This window comes from Podarcis vaucheri (assembly GCF_965113315.1).
Source record: "Podarcis vaucheri genome assembly, chromosome: 3".
Taxonomy (NCBI): domain Eukaryota; kingdom Metazoa; phylum Chordata; class Lepidosauria; order Squamata; family Lacertidae; genus Podarcis; species Podarcis vaucheri.
Window position 1 is genome coordinate 28,357,031 of NC_138761.1, and position 17,404 is coordinate 28,374,434.

At 43.6% G+C, this 17,404-nt stretch overlaps 1 protein-coding gene and 1 long non-coding RNA gene across 3 annotated transcripts in view; both read left to right on the forward strand.

Moving 5' to 3' along the window:
• The window catches only part of LOC309529784, a 760,251-nt gene that overhangs the window by 598,763 nt on the left and 144,084 nt on the right, over positions 1–17,404 (forward strand). The window lies entirely within an intron of this gene.
• Positions 1–17,404, forward strand: part of SMYD2 (SET and MYND domain containing 2) — a 35,109-nt gene that overhangs the window by 3,182 nt on the left and 14,523 nt on the right. Inside the window, exons 2-4 of the mRNA XM_082217780.1 lie at positions 4,713–4,776; positions 13,714–13,824; positions 16,264–16,324. Coding sequence (XP_082073906.1) covers positions 4,713–4,776; positions 13,714–13,824; positions 16,264–16,324 — 236 coding nt within the window. The remainder of the gene's footprint in view (positions 1–4,712; positions 4,777–13,713; positions 13,825–16,263; positions 16,325–17,404) is intronic.

The following is a 17,404-nucleotide window of genomic DNA, read 5'->3' on the forward strand; positions in this document are numbered from 1 at the left end:
TTAATCCAGTCTCTTACAGCATTAACATGCTCCTAGGTGGAATTCCCTGTGCCTATGGTTTTGCTATCACTGAGAAAAACTATGCTAATTGGATGCAATGTTTGTAATATTTGTCATGGAATGGTATCATGACTGTTGTCATAAAATGGTAGATTTACAGTGGTGCCTCACAAGACGAAAATAATCCGTTCCACGAGTCTGTTCGTCTAGCGGTTTTTTCGTCTTGCGAAGCAACCCTATTAGCGGATTAGCGCTATTAGTGGTTTAGCGGCTATTAAAGGCTTAGCGGCTTAGCGGCTAAAAGGCTATTAGCGGTTTAGCGGCTTAGAAAAGGGGGGGGAGCGAAAAAAAATCGGTACACTCGCAAGACGTTTTCGTCTTGCAAAGCAAGCCCATAGGGAAAATCGTCTTGCGAAGCAGCTCAAAAACGGAAAACCCTTTCGTCTAGCGGGTTTTCCGTCTTGCGAGGCATTCGTCTTGCGGGGCACCACTGTATCTTTTCCATCTAGGGTAGCGGTTAAATGGTAACAAAATATATGACTTAAAACAAATGTTGCTCCCAATAAACATGCATTCTCTGGAGGGGTTAACTGTATCAAAAGTATACACATAGTATCCTCAAAAGTATTTTGTTAAGCTATTGTTATGGGACACATAATGTGATATTTTATTATACAGCATCTTAGTTATAAAATACTTGAAATGGCTGGGTACTGTACCAAAATAACACCAGTCCTGCCCTCAATATGAGAGTTTTGCAGACACAGTATAAATAGAAAAAGAACCACGGACGAAAAATAATAATAAAAATAATAAAATATTCATATACTGTATAAACTTGTTATTTTGACCCCTAAACATTTTAGGTATTATTATTCTTTGTTGGATTGTAGCCAAATAAAGTTTACTCAGAGTAGAGGCATGTTAATGAACTTAAGTTACTCATGCCCATTGTTTTCACTGGGTCTTCTCAGACTAGGACTAGTGTCGGCTGCATTTTCTTGCTATAAATAATGTACAAATTGTGAGGTATTTGCTGGAGAATTATCAGTTTGACTCATTAAGTCTATAAGAACATATATGCTTCATTTAACCGCCAATTTTCAATGTAAGAGGTGGGGAGGGATTGGCCTTAGAGCTCTTGATGAAAAGAACATCATGAGCTTTTCTCTCATGTTGTAATTATTTGATGGTTTTAATAATAATGTAACATAAAAGGTAAAGGTAAAGGGACCCCTGCCATTAGGTCCAGTCGCAGATGACTCTGGGGTTGTGGCGCTTATCTTGCTTTATTGGCCAAGGGAGCCGGCGTACAGCTTCCGGGTCATGTGGCCAGCATGACTAAGCCGCTTCTGGTGTACCAGAGCAGTGCATGGAAACGCTGTTTACCTTCTTGCCGGAGCGGTACCTATTTATCTACCTGCACTTTGTGCTTTTGAACTGCTAGGTTGGCAGGAGCAGGAACCGAACAATGGAAGCGCACCCCCTCGTGGGGATTCAAACCACCAACCTTCTGATCGGCAAGCCCTAGGCTCTGTTGTTTAACCCACAGCACCACCCGCATCCCTTATAATAATTTTACATACCCCTCCCCAAAAAAACCAAGTAATATTGTTAGAAAGTTCCCCAAGAGGCAAGAAATTCCAGGGCTTGTGCTTACCTGGGTTTAGCTTTCTTTGGAGAAGAGAACACTGGGGACTTCTGATGGTTTTCTAACATCTTCTAATAATTCTAAGATCTACCGTATTTTTCGCTCTATAACACGCACCTGACCATAACACGCACATCGTTTTTAGAGGAGGAAAACAAGGGAAAAAATATTCTGAATGAAACAGTGGACGTATCATTTTTGTGCTTCATGCTGTGGCCACAGACATGTGATCTGATGGTGAATTTGGGGTGACCCAATGCAAAAATCCTGAGAATCCCTGTGGATCCATGCTTTGTAACCACGTTTTTGCACCATTGCAGCCCCAGGCAACAGTGGGTGCGTGATTTTTTTTAGGGGGGACAGGCTGTAGCCATGGACATGCTATGTGCTCAGATGGTGAATTTTGGCTGACCCAATGCAAAGATCCTGAGGATCCATGTGGATCCATGCTTTGTAACCACGTTTTTGCACCATTGCAGCCCCAGGCAACAATGGGTGTGTGATTTTGGGGGGGCAGGCTGTAGCCATGGACATGCTGTGTGCTCTGATGGTGAATTTGGGGTGACCCAATGCAAAGATCCTGAGGATCCATGTGGATCCATGCTTTGTAACCACATTTTAAGTGGGGAGGGAAGGAAAAACACAGAAGGCTAAGAATGCAGGAGAGGGCTATAACGTGAGGAAAGGAAGGCAAAAGTTTCCCCCCACCCACCCACACAAGCCAGCCACTGTTTAAGGATTTCATCCTTTTAAATGGAAGAAAGCATATTTGAATGCTGTGTGTCTCCAAAAACAAAAAGCAGGAAGTCAAATCAGAATTTTAAGCCGAACCTGTAATCTCTCTTCCCTTCACAAACATTGTTCCCTCCGGAGCAGGGAGAGGATAGAAGGACGGACGCTCTGCTTTCCCCTCTACTTGCCTGGAGGGGAGGGGCTTCCCCTGCTCTTTGTTCCGTTTGAGCAAACACAGCAACGAAACAGAGAGGGCGGGCAGTAAGACCCTGAGGCAGAATGCAGGAAAGCAACAGCTTTCTCTCTCACGGAGCTCCCTTCTCCCTGAAGCGCGGTTTGATTTTTGCCTTATTTTTCGGCTCCAGAGACCACACATTCGCTGCATAACACGCACAGACATTTCCCCTTCCTTTTTAGGAGAAAAAATCTGCGTGTTATAGAGCGAAAAATACGGTAATAATTCTATTACCAGCATAAGGAAGTAGTAGAGCATAGTTAGCTAGTAGAGCATAGGCAGTAATATCCCTGAAAATCAATTGCTGGCAATCCCAAATGGGGAGAGTGCTCTTCCTCCATGGACTTTCTATGGGCATCTTGTTGGCCACCTCTAGAGCAAGCCTTTGGCCTGATGCAACAGGCTCTTCTTGTGTTTACAAAATGGCACACTCTCTCTAGGCAGTGTACAGAAAAACACACACCTTAAACTCACCAGTAAAACCAGATGTTAAAAACAAGTTGGCCTACAAATTTTTTAAAATTGAATTAAAATTTACATTATATTAAAATACATGTCATGGGTAGGCTTGTTGAAAGAGAAAGTATGATCAAGATACCTGCCAAACCTTGATGGCTTTGTCATTCACAACTTTCCAGCAGAACTATTAAGAAATCTTATTAATACAGTTGTACCTTGGAAGTCAAATGGAATCCATTTTGGAAGTCCGTTAGACTTCCAAAACGTTCAAAAATCAAAGCGCGGCTTCTGATTGGCTGCAGGAAGCTCCTGCAGGAAGCTCCTGCAGCCAATCAGAAGCCACTGAAGCCCTGTCGGACCTTCAGCTTCCAAAAAGAGTTTGCAAACCAGAACAGTCACATCCGAGGTTGCGACGTTCGGGAGCCAAAACGTTCAGGAACTAAGCTGTTCGAAAACCAAGGTATGACTGTACCCTACTGTGAAATCCCAGACTGTGCTCAGACACTGCTTTTAAGGCAAACTCATAGCGATAGTCCGACCTGCAGTAGCCTAACAGCTGCCTTGCTACAATATCTTAAGTTTAAGTTGAGATGCTTGTGGACAGCGGGAGCGTTGTTTTGTAAATATATCTGGGAGGTTGCTTGGCTGTGACCATAGGGAGATCCCTCTGACGGCACTCAGGTGTAATGTGTTGCATTGCAGTATATAGCACAGTAGGTTTGCTGCAATGCAGCGTGCTCTGGAACTAAGCTCGAGAACTTCCTCCTGCAGCCACTGTGTAGAGGTGTCCCAAAGGGAGATGACGTTTATATGTTTTTTTAAAAAAGCTTCACAGTTTATCCATTGTATAGAAACCTGTGCTCAGAAAGAGGGCCGCTAATTTAGTGCCTTGGTTGCAGAAAACTCAGCATGTTAAATAACTTTCTCTAGCATTTACGGCTTCAGGGACTGGGGTTGTTACAATTGTTTTCTTTTATGTAAGCACGCCCCAGTGTTAAATAGACACACAAAAAAGGGAGCCTTTGAGCTTCTCCGCAAATTAGCAGATTAAACAAAGTATATTACTTTTATTTGCCAAGAAGCAAATTATATCATCGTGCCTGTTAGATTCAGTCATTTGCAGTGTGCACAATGCAATTAAAGTGATAACTGTGAGCTCCAGGGATCGCTCTTTCTTTTTATATGATAGCTTGACAAACCCATGCTCGAAGAGGAGAGGAAAAGGCTGGAGCACAGAACCACTTTTTCATGTTTAGAAGTGAATATAATTGAATCCTCTCCCCTGGTTTACAGGATAATTCCTCTCTCCAGCCCACCCCCCAGTTTAAGAACAGTTATAAGACGCCATCTGAGATCTTGCATGATAGCTCAGTTGGTAGAGCATGAGACTCTTAGCCTCAGGGTCATGGGTTCGAATACCATGTTGAGCAAAAGATTCCTGCATTGCAGGGGGTTGGACTAGATGACCCTTGGGTCCCTTTCAACTCTACAATTCTATGATTCAGTGACCATATGGGTCCCATGCCTATTGACCAGGTCAGCTTCTGCATGCTGGAATGCTAATGGCCATAGTATTTTTATTAAATGATTGTCACCGGAGAGGCATGACAATTGTGTGCGTTGTCTCTTTTTAAGGAAAGAAGGCTTGTCCAGGTGTGGAAGATGCAAGCAGGCTTTTTACTGCAACGTAGAATGCCAGGTGAGTGTCACAGGAACCATGATGGGCAAAAAAGGGCATTGCTTCTATTTTATTCCAAATGTTTTCATATTCAAAAAAATATGTCCAGGGCAGTTTACAACAGGTACCGTATTTTTCGCTCTATAGGACGCACCAGACCACAAGACGCACCTAGTTTTTGGAGGAGGAAAACAAGAAAAAAAATATTCTGAATCTCAGAAGCCAGAACAGCAAGAGGGATCGCTGCGCAGTGAAAGCAGCAATCCCTCTTTCTGTTCTGGCTTCTGGGATAGCTGCACAGCCTGCATTCGCTCCATAAGACGCATACACATTTCCCCCTTAGGAGGGAAAAAGTGAGTCTTATAGAGCAAAAAATACAGTAAATAGCAAGGATTTATGGATTCAAGTGGGTTCTTAGCTGAGAGAGGAAAGGAGTTTGCTGCTGAGGGTCGGTGCCACTGTGGAATCATAGCCGTGGCCTGAATAATTCTAGGAATTTTGAAATTGCCATAATGAGTCACAGAGGATCATCTGTGCTGGGTCATAGTATCGCTGAACCATTAGATTAGTAGACTGCTACATGGCCCTAATTGCTTCAGAAGCTTCTGCCTGCTTTAAACATACCAGATGGCTTAACGTTATTTCACTAAGCTGGTGACGAAGCTTGTGCCTAGCTGAGCAATCAGAAATAAAGGCTGGATTTAGCTTTTGCGGGGAAGGGAAGGAATCTGTTTACAAATGTACAGTCACCGCTGCTGCTAATAATAATAATAGCGTGCTTAGAAACCAACTGTGCTTTCACTTGGTTAGTCATATGCATTCATTACAGGGGCAAAGGAAGCTGCAAGTAGACCCATTTAGAGTAATTAACAGTTACTGGGGGTAAAACTTTAATGCACAAAAGCAAAGGCCTCTAACCTTATTTAGTGTTTCTTTCCCTTGCTACTCTGGCACTTACCCACCTAGGATCATTAATAAAAACCCCAGGGTTGCATTTGCTATTTCTGAAGTGTGTGTTTGGTGCTCTAGTCCTCTGAGTTAATTCAGGGGTGAGGACCCTTTTTTCAGATCAAGGGATATACTTTCTATGGAAACATCTGGTGGGTAGGGAGGGCGTGCAAGCAGCGGGCAGGGCAAGAGGCAAAAGAGGGCCAAACAATGGATGTAAATGCTACTTTTGCACAGTAAACTTCTTTGTCTACATGCTCTCACACACCTCTACTCTCCATCTAGGCAAGCAAGCGGCATTATCTCAGATCAAGGACACATTCAAGCCTAGCGAAAACACTTCATTTTACTTTTTCTTTGTACGGTAGTCTAGGTTCTGCACACGCCCCTCTCTATCCTTCATCCAGACAAGCAAGAGTGATTCTCAAGTTTTCAAGGACACATTCCGGGCGAAAACACTGAAGGAGGTTGTGAGGCAAGGCCGGCGAGGGGCGTGGCCTGGGGTAGAGGGCGTGGCTCAGGAGGGCGGAGTCCCAGGAGCTGGATTAAGATTCCTGTGAGGCCACATTGGAGCCTCAAACTTGAGGCTCTCCACCCCTGAGCAAACCCACACAGCCATTTTTGAGGTTAGAAACATCACCAGTGTAAATTGGTTGTTGGAAGGTGTCGCTATATGAAAAGGTTACGCAGGTGACTTGATAGTGCTCTATCTACCTCAGAAAGGGTTGTCATGTGAACAGTTAGTCATATTTATTTTTGCCAACTCTTCCCCCCCCCCCCATATTATGGCACCGAATTGAATATTTATGACTAATGCAGCATTTTCATCCTGTCTTTTTGGTGCAAAAATGGCAGGTGGCGTCGTCTTTAAAATTACCCATTTGAAACAAAACAAAGAGCTGAAATCATATTCTGTGCTCAGAATATATCCCCCTCCCCCACCCCTTTTTCTGCTGCTGTTTTCCCCACTGTAGATACATTGGCCTTGACATACATATTTGCCCCTTTGCTTTCGATGCAGGAATATGCATTTTGACTGATTTTAACAGCCTCTTCATGGATCAGGTGGGAACTGAAACCCTATTTCCAAGTCCTGCCACGATAGTCAGAATCAGCTAGTTTTAGCAAAGCAGGCATGCTCCTCTCTCCTTAATTTTGTGTGTGTGTGTGTGTGTGTGTGTGTCCCCTGAATGTGTTGCCCATCATTTTCACTAGCTGATCCAAATAATTATTCCTTTTAAGAGAATTGGAGGAGAATGGGAGAGAGGAAGCTGATACTCAGGAATGGAGAAAGAACTTCTTATCCACCGGCCAGATGTGGCCCTCCAGGTCATTCCTTCTGGCCCTCAGGACTTGCCCTAGCTAGGAAATGTGTGGCTATCCCCAATGCTGTGAACTCCCATCAGCTCCAGCCAACATGGCCCAGTGGTCAGAGATGATGGGAGTTGGAGTTCTGGGCCACACATTCCCAAACCCCGAATTACAGATTGTCCTACGTTCCTGCGCTTGCCTGCTCAAGGTGAGCGCTTCCCATGGCGCCTGCAAGGCAGTTGTAACAAAGAAGCCTTCCAAGAATGAAGGGTTCTTCTATCAGGCCCTCTGGACATTAAAAAGTTGCAGGAGAGTTGGGATTTTTATTCAGGTGTTAAGATGTGCAATTATATAATGATTTCATAAAGCCCTTCCTTCGGGTCATCATGTGTGATGTAATGCTTTATTCAATAGGACTTCAAGAGACTTGATCTTTATATTTTGAACATACCGGTATTGATCATGCCTTTTTCATCACACTGTATGAAATGCTTACGGGGTTTTTTTGCTCCTCACTTGGTAGAATGCTTCTCTCCAGCATTTGGGGGCTTCTTCCAAAGTACTGTAAGAACATTGCCAACACCGAATTCTTTTTCAAAGTTACCTTCAAGCATTGTGTTCCTTAGAACCTAGTCTCTGCTGACTGTACGTGCTGCACAGACAATCTATCACATTTTCATCTTTATCTTCTTCAAAGACTTTGGGTGGCGGGGGTTTTTTTTAGGTTTTTTTTTTTTAGTGGCTCAGCAATTTTGTCTTGCAGCCGAGAAGGGCATTGGGGCCTTGATATTGAACTTGTAGGACTCTGTTGTATAGCAAATGTTTCCCTTTCGTACCTCCATGAAAATGCATGCTCTTTGCTTTGGTTTTCTTCACATTACACAGACAACCCTTACATTTTCTCTAAACTAAAACGTCCCAAATGCTGCAACTTTCCCCATCCCCTTGATCATTTTGGTTGAGCTTTCTTTTCTTTTGTTTGGATCGTGGTGGTCTTGATAGGAGAACTAGCTTGATAGCTAGTTGGTTCCATTCTGCCTTTCACAATTGGCGGATCAATCTGGCTAATAACCCCAATTGAATTCAGATAACATGCACAGCTATTTATCTAAAATAGTAACAATAATTTTTGGGTCAAAGGAGCATTAGACGTAGTGCAGTCTTCTTTTTATTCCACCTCAGAAACTGGCTGTTAACAGCACTGTAGATAAGTACTTTGAGAGGGCAGCATTTTACAAGTGTAGCTATGATGAACTAAGTCTTGGGGACACAGGCTGCTTTTTCCTACTATAAAACACCTCTATTCAATTCTTAATAAGTTGAGGTCAGCTAATTATAGTGGATGCAGCCCTTTATTTGTCTTTTTTCTCTTTCAATGTTTGAAGAAGCTCTCAAAAGAAAAGGGAAAATAATGGGAAAGGGGGTGGGAGGTTCCCCCCTTCTTTTCCAACCGTTTTGTGCTTCCACGAATATGCCTGTTAACTTCCTCAAGAGGCCACCTTGACAGATAATGTGGGTAGTTTTGGTTCTTTGTTTTTAAAGAGAATCAAAATATTCAGAAGTGATAATAGAAGCATTCAGTGAATTTGTTTCCTGGCATAGTCATTTACTAAAATGCTTGTGCCTTTGTGTGGCAAATAAAAAGACCCCAGGGTATGACTTACCTTTAAAAATATATATACACAAGTAAATAGGTAAAGGGACCCTTGACCATTAGGTCCAGTCGCGGACGACTCTGGGGTTGTGGCGCTCATCTCACTTTACTGGCTGAGGGAGCCAGCGTACAGTTTCCGGGTCATGTGACCAGCATGACTAAGCCGCTTCTGGTGAATCAGAGCAGCGCACAGAAACGCCGTTGACCTTCCCGCCGGAGCGGCACCTACTTGCACTTTGTGCTTTCGAACTGCTAGGTTGGCAGGAGCTGGGACCGAGCAACGGGAGCTCACCCCGTTGCGGGGATTCGAACCACCGACCTTCTGATCGGCAAGCCTTAGGCTCTGTGGTTTAACCCACATGTATTAAATCCTCATAATATTGATAGACCCTGTAGGAAAGCTTTTAAATGACAGGCCAATCCTGTAGATCAGGGATGTCAAACCTGTAGATGCTGTTGCGCCTCAACTCCCATCAGCCTCAGCAAGCTTGGTAGGGAGGTTTAAAGCAGGTTTTCCAACTATGCAAACTCCTTTTCAGACACACACCCCCGACAAAAAAGCTCCAAATGAACACAAAGCCTGCTTAGCTCCTTGCTTATACAGTGGTACTTCGGTTTTTGAACGTAATACGTTCCAGAAGACCGTTCGGGTTCCGAAACATTTGAAAACCGAGGTGCAAAGGGCAGCCTGCAGTTTCAATGGAGAAAACTGGAAAAAAAATGCAGCAGGAGCCATTCGATTTCTCATGCACATTCAAAAATGGAAGCATTTACTTCCAGGTTTTCGGCTTCTGAAAACCGCAATTTTTGGCTTCCAAGATGCTTGAAAACCAAGGTACCACTGCATTAGTGATGGTTTCTCCATAGCAGTGAGCAGTTCTTATCTACTATACACAGATAATTCACTTATGAATCTGCCTTAGGCATGCACACACACTCAGAGTACTTTGTGTATTTGCAAGGATGTGACAAAGCATTACCTGCCTGGAGATGACGGTGAAGAAGAGGTTCTGCTCAAAAAGGCGGTTTGTTTAAATATGGTTTGGGCAGTTTAAGTATTGAAGCAGAGCACATTATATAATTTGTGTGCATGGTGTCCCTCAGGTATCTGATCTACCTTCCCTATTTTCCAATGGCACATTTTTCAACTGCACAGTTTCCCCTCAACACTACATTTTGCATCCAGTTGCGTAAAAAACCTTGCCAGCAAGCATGGCTGACGGCCAAGGATGATGGGAGTTGTAGTTGTAGTTTTAACACTGATTGGGAGCCGCCCAGAGTGGCTGGGGAAACTCAGCCAGATGGGCGGGGTATAAATAATAATAAATTATTATTATTATTATTATTATTATTATTATTATTATTATTATAGTTCAACAGTGTTGCACGGCCCCAGATTCCCCACCCCTGCTGTAGGTTCAGTTGTGGTGAATAAGTAAGGGCGCATTCAGGTGTGGGGAATCTTGCACTAGTTTTCCTGACTGTAATGCTGGTTCTTTGGTTCCTTTTCTGATGTTCCTTTCGTGCTGTCGAAACAGCTGTGCTATGTGGCTTTTTGACTGATTTGCTATATTTCATCCACACCAGTGAGTGTGATGTGTCACAACAACGAATGGACAGCGTCACTACTCCCCCACTCTTTCCGCACATCTGTGCTTCTGTTCCCTTATGACTCACCCATGAAAATGGCAAAAAAAGGAACTGTTTGCTGGTATACAGCCCCAAATTTACTCCCATGAGTTTTCCAGGTTAAGGGGACAGCAAACTGGGTTTTTTCTGGATTCAAATAACACAGGAATGAGTGCTGAACATGCATTATATTCCATTGGTTTTCTGTGTCGTGTGAAAGCTCATGTGGAAACCAACTCTTAGGGAAACTTTGGGGGGGGGTGGAATAATACAGTGTGAACAAACCTTTCAGAAAGGTGAGAATCACACTTTTCTGTATACATGGCATTCTTCTTATCCACAGGGCTGCAAAGCTAGGGTGCCAACCTACTTTTGAAGAACTAAACAGACAGAAATAAGGAGAATGGCAATCAGAAATGTAAATTCACCTTCCCTCCCCTGGGCCACTATTCTGCTTTTTATATAATGTCAAGGGTTGATTGAGTCTAATTTTTCACACTTGAGAGCACCAGTTTTATGAATAGTGTCCTTGGCTCTGTTATGTGGAATCAAGGATGTTAGGCTCTCCAAATGTGTTTTGGCACCAGTCCAATTTGTGAAAAGAACAATACGAAAATTACATGAGTTTTTTATTCTCTTTTTTAAAAGTGAGAATTTCGCTCGTTCTTTCTAGAAATCTTCCCCTGCCCCTTTGACCTCTCCCCCTTGACTTACTACCTCCATGTAGACATGCCTAGAACACATAGGCTAGCTTTGAGGCCATCTGTGGGAGATTCACCGCCCCAGCCCCACAGATTCATTCGAAGTATTGGCTTCCGGGGACTTTTGTTATTGCATTAGAATACTATAGGCTTCTGGCACATCCGTAGCCGATGGAAACCATTTTGAAGAACCCACTGGAGGTAGCTCATGCTTCCGCTTTGATTTTTATAAAAGCAGGTGCCCTAGCAAACTTGCTTTTCCAGACATTTTCTCATTCTGTCCTTAAATCAGAGAGAAATATTGTCTGCATAGTCCCCACCCCCACCCCCTTGAACCTACAGTGTCGTTAATACAGCACTGGGGAGTTGGCTAGAACAATGCTGCCCGCTACCAGTCAAACGGCTTAGAAAAATTGTGGGAAAGAATGTTAAACGCGGTCCTGCTGTGATCACTAAAAAGGCCGCTGTCACAGTGTTTCCGTGCCAGGTATTACTCAGACACTGCTCCCCTCTTCTGCAATATTCCTGGCTTTTATCTTGTTTTGCACAATTCAGCCATATCTTGTCCCTTTAACCACCTTACTAGTTCACATAACTCAGTCGGATTCTGCCTGAGGAAAAATTTTAATTAACTACGCTTAAAGAATCAAAGGGTCAGGACGGAACATTGGAAGGACATATTGGCATTGTCAGTTTTGTATCTTCCTTAACATTTCTTTCTTTTTCTTTTTTCTTTTTTCGGCGGTACAAACCCAAGTGCGGAATGTGGCATTCTACCCCTTGTGTACCAAAAAGTTAATTGTTTAGTGAAGAATCTAAGCTGCTATTTGACAACTTCCTTTCTGGTCAAGTGTCAGATATTGTGACCATGAAATAAAGCCCTTTTCAGTCACACACACACACACAGAGAGAGAGAGAGAGAGAGAGAGAGAGAGAGAGAGAGAGAGAGCTTTATTATGATTGCTTATTTGGCAAATATAAGTGGAGATTTCTGGGAAATATTTCCCACACAATCAGGTTTCTGAATGGTCACCATCCATTTGCTGGTGGGAAACTGAATGCTGGACTTCACGTAGGCCTTTGGCCTAGTCCAAAAAAGGCTCTTCTTTGGCTCTTATGCTTATTTCTTGACAACTCTTGGTACTTCCAAAATTTGCCCATTTAATTTTTGTGTTTGTTATGTCCATAATACTCTAGGTATAAAGAACTTAATCCAGTGACTTCAACCAAGTCATTGTCATTAGATAGCTCAGTTTGACTGTTGTGGCCTACCCAATAGATACATGTGCTTAGATAGCATTTATTTCAGAAGGACAAGCTCTTAGGACGCTGCCTTATATTGAGCCAGGCCATTGATACATCCAGGTCAGTATTATCTACACTGGGTTGCAGTAGCACTTTAGGGTTTCAGACAGGGGTATTTTCCAGCCCTGCCTGGAGATGCCAAGGTTTGAACCCGACACCTTTGAATGCAGAGTATTTGCCCTGTGGTTGAACTGCAGCATCTCCCCGTTCCCAGGTCCTTGACTAAGGGATGAGCTGCAGCTGCAGGACAGTTGCATTTGTTTTGCATTCTCATTCAGAAGAAAAATGCTAGGTCATCTATAGGTCTCATTGAGTATTTTGTCAGGAGTGTCTATCCTTGGAGAGTTAGTTAGTGGGTGGGTCATGAAATGGAAGCAGAGGCTGTAGAGGATGCGGGGGGCGGGGGGACAAGCAGAGAGCATGCCGAGAGTCCTCTGCACTTTGGCAAGAGATGGGAATGTGGGGAGGCTGAACGGTTTGAGTAGGTAGTGAATCTGACTTGCCCAGGCTCCAGGCCAGCTGGCAGCCAAATCCGCAACACTGCTCTCGATCTGTGACCTTGTAACTAGTAGTGATGGCCACCAACTTAAATGACTTTAAAAGAGGATTGGTCCGATTCATGAAGTATAAAGCTATCAACAGCTACCGGACATGATGGCCATGTTCAGGGTATGCCTCTGAATACCAGTCGCTGGGAATCACAGGCAGGGAGAGGACTCTTGCTTTCATGTCCTGCTTGAAGGGGTGATATGATAGCCATGTTCCAATATATAAAAGGATGTCACATAGAGGAGGGAGAAAGGTTGTTTTCTGCTGCTCCAGAGAAGCGGACACGGAGCAATGGATCCAAACTACAAGAAAGAAGATTCCACCTAAACATTAGGAAGAACTTCCTGACAGTAAGAGCTGTTTGACAGTGGAATTTGCTGCCAAGGAGTGTGGTGGAGTCTCCTACTTTGGAGGTCTTTAAGCAGAGGCTTGACAACCATATGTCAGGAGTGCTCTGATGGTGTTTCCTGCTTGGCAGGGGGTTGAACTCGATGGCCCTTGTGGTCTATTCCAACTCTATGATTCTATGAAGACTTCTCATAAGCCATACAATTCCAGCAAGGTGCTGGAACTGATGAGCCTTAGGCCTGATCTGGTAAGGCTTTCCCTGCGTTCTTAACTAGTCTAGGGTGTGACTTTTATAATATATCGTTTTGGAGCATGTTAAAAACAACCTCATGAAATAGCTCTTTTATCTTCCAATTGGTTCCATCCTTAGCTGACTTTAGCAAGTGTCCTAGAGGAAACACATTTCATTTGACCTCCAGGCCCAGGTGGGGCGCAGGGCATCCTCTTCTCATTTGCAAAGCACAAATCTGCAGTGTTGATTTCTTTTTTAAAAATGCCTGTTTAATCTTCCAGAAACAAGACTGGCCCCTGCACAAGCTGGAATGCTCGGCCATGTGTGTGTTTGGGCAGAACTGGAATCCCTCGGAGACTGTGAGACTCACTGCAAGGATTATTGCCAAACAGGTGAGCAGGACCCAAAGACTTCGGCCAGATTTCTGTTTTGTTTTGTTTGGAGATGGAAAGAGCCAGGGAAGTGACTGTGTGCTCCAGTAGCCTCCGGTGCAAAGTCGCTTCACAACATCTTGTTTGTGTATATGCTGGCAGTTGCTCCTAACATGAGTAGTTGAAGCATCTGCAGTGTTTGTGCTTAAGAACCTCTTGAAGTACTGTGCTCTTGAACCTTTCCCATCTATTAAGTCACCTCCCTCGTTCTTCATTGAATTTCTCCGTCAAACATGCTTTGCACAAAGTCTTTGGAAAGCAAAGCCTTACAAATGTAATAGCACCTTTTATTCCCAATGTCCTCGGGCACAAGACTCGACTGCAAGCAGTTCACACAGTGTTTTTGCATTGCATAACGTTGATGTGAAGCTCAATGAAACAGGGTATATTGGGGGAACTGCACAAACCTCTGTTTCAGATGTTCATTATGGCCGTGTTGCCGTGAATTCCAAATTCTTCTGTCTGTTTTGGCCAGATTCTCCACAGTCCAGCTGTCTGGAGGCTGGTGGTTCCTTCACATATGACATTATATACAGGTGGGCTTCTTGGCAGCTTGACCAGGGCAGTCCTGTTCCCCAGGTTGAAGACTCAACCAGATGCTCCTCTCACTAGGAAATGAAGCCTCTGTGGCAATATGTCCTTCCCAGATGGAAAGGAGACCTTTCAGGGAAGAACGGACCACTTGTACTTAAAAACAGGGAAGGATGCAGAGGAACTGCAAAACCTTAAAGACTGCCTCTCCCCATATAAACCAACCTGGACTCTGTGATCATTCTCTAAATCCCTTCTTTGTGTGCCTCTTCCACAAGAGGTCAGGAGGGCTGCAACACAAGAACAGGCCTTTTCTGCAGTGGCTCCTCATTTGTGGAATGTTCTTCCCAGGGAGGTCCGTCTGATGCCTTCATTATACATCTTTAGGTGCCTTAAAATGTTCCTCTTCTCCCAGTCCCTTGGCTGACGAATATTCTACAGCTTTTTAACTGTGTTGGGGGTGGGTATTCATCTTCTTTTTAAACTATTTATTTTGTGCTGTTATCTTGTGAACTGCCCTGAAGTAGAACCAGAATCTTTGGACGCATATAAATTTAATAATTAATAGATAAAATCCATAGAATCACAATGTTGGAAGGGACCTTTGAAGGCCATCTGTGTGAACTCACTGCTCCATGTCGGATCTGCAATCAACTGCAGCATCACTGGCAGACATTCCGTTCCAATCAATATCTTTTCCCAAGGAACTCTGGGAGTTGTAGTTTGTGGGAAACAGGGGTCTCCTAATGGCTCTCACCATCCTTAACAAAGTACAGTTCCCAGGATCCTCTGGGGGAGCCGTGGCTGCTAAAGTGTGGTATAGTAGTGCTTTAAATGTTCAATATGGATGTGGCCCAGGTCTCTTATAAGTAGGAAGCCCTCTAAGCTGGAGGGAAATCTGACCCTATTTATGGAGGCTCCTCCCAAGGCAAAATGTGGTTTTCTGAAGCATGTTCTCTCTCACTCATAGAGTGTTCGCAGGGAAACAAAGTGGGACCAGTAAGTTTCAAGGTCACAGCTTTGTATGTTGTCATAACGCTCCCAACTTCTCTCCCCCTCTGTAATAATGATTTAAAAAAATCAAACCTCCTAAACAATGGCCTTTGAAGAAATTCTGTACATTTTGAGAACTGCTTCTGTGATAAGGGTGACCCAGATGCAGTGGGGGGGAGAGGACTCTGAAGGCATGCTGGGATGGTAGCTTGCCTGACTCCCCCTGTGCTTCTTTCCTTTCCCTTCCTTTCTTTTTAATTTTTTTTTAAACACACTCTAGTGGTGATCCACAAACAAAATTAGATGTTTAATGATGAAAAGTCATTGGAATAAATTTGTGCTTTTATAGCTTGCAGGGAAGTGGGAGGGAGCCCTACATGCCATATGAAAGCTAAATATGCAAACCATAGTCCCTGAACCTCAGCTGCTGGGCCACCTGCAAACCCATATTTAATGGCCAAGATTACAAAGAAGTGGCCTTAGGCCAACGCTGGAGTGTTGCTTTTGAACTCTGTCAACATTGAGATTATTCACTTTCCTCAAAGCAAAGACTGCCTTCTAATAGCTTGCTGCTGTTAGTTGCTTTCTGCAAATCTGCAGCTAAAAGAAATTACGATTTTTGTTTAAAAATAATAATTAAGAAATACTTGTTCTGTTTGTGCAGGCATTTTCACAGGAGTTTTGGGACATAGTGGCCTAGGGTGTCAGCAGATTTAAACCAGAGTGCAGTTTGTTGACTCATCTGGCCAGTGTGTGTGTGTGTGTGTGTGTGTGTGTGTGTGTGTGTGTGTGTGTTAGAAAGGACAGTTGTGAATAAGCTGATGGAATGTGTGTGGGATTTTTTGAAAATGTCACTTTTCTTTTCTTCATTACTAGAAAACACACCCTGGAAGGACTGAGTCAGAAAAACTCCTTTCTATAACAGAGTTTGAATCCCGTAAGTATAGAAAAACGGAAGACTCCAAGGGTTATTCCATAGGGGGTTCAGAAAGCATTTTGTAGCTGTTCAACAAAACCTGCCTGTGTTTACAAGTCTCTCTCTCTCTCTCTCTGTCTCTTCCTGTAGTATTGAGAATGATATTTATTCATCGCTCTTTAGAAAAAGTCTCAAAGTGACTAACAGTACATCAAAAATACAATGCAATAGGCAAAAACAATAAAAAACAGACACAATACAGTACCAAAAGGTTACATTATCACTTCTGTTATGAATTATCATTATTTATCTTGAATACAGTGAGTTTTCGTGGAAAAGTCACAGGCTATATATACCCTCTTTGGCCTCTCTGTTTGCATTTTGCCTCTATAGCTTTGCATATACTAATTATAGCACAATACACAAACATTTTACACACGTGCATTTCTAGATCTACCTCAACAAGGTGTCCTATTCTCCTCACCCCCCACCCTGCTGCCACCGCCAATGATTCTGTTGTTCCCCTTAACTTGGGATAAAAGTGAATTGAAATTCTGGTCCATTGATTACACTTCTGTCTTGTCAAAACAGCCTTCCTGGCAACTTGGGTGACTTTGGTGGATTGTAATGTGAAATTTTAAAACAGCCAGCATTGTTACCAGGGGGCATCTAGTCAGCGATGGCACAGTTGCTTGATAGTGACAGTGTCTTTGGGGCTAATTGCAGGACCCTCCAGTGTTGAGTTGCATATCTGTCACTGCCAGTCAAATCTGACATGTCCTCGGCGGTTGCCGCATCCCAAATGCTCCAAAGGTGATCTAAGGAGGAGTGAAGGCCTGTGTGTGTGTGTGTGTGTGTGTGTGTGTGAACTTATTTCCCCCGCTCAAGGCAGAGCTCAAAACTGAGCCGCTATTAAGAAGGCTAAGCAAACTGGAATTCCCTGCCAAGCATTCGTAGTGTTGCTCTCTTACTCGGTGCTGACAATAAGTGAGCACAACCATGCACATATTCGAGAACAATAATGTCTTAGATTTGCCTTCTGCTCAGTCGGAGCACCTTGAGATGCGGTCATGAAATGCAGCTATCTCTGGGAAGAAATGT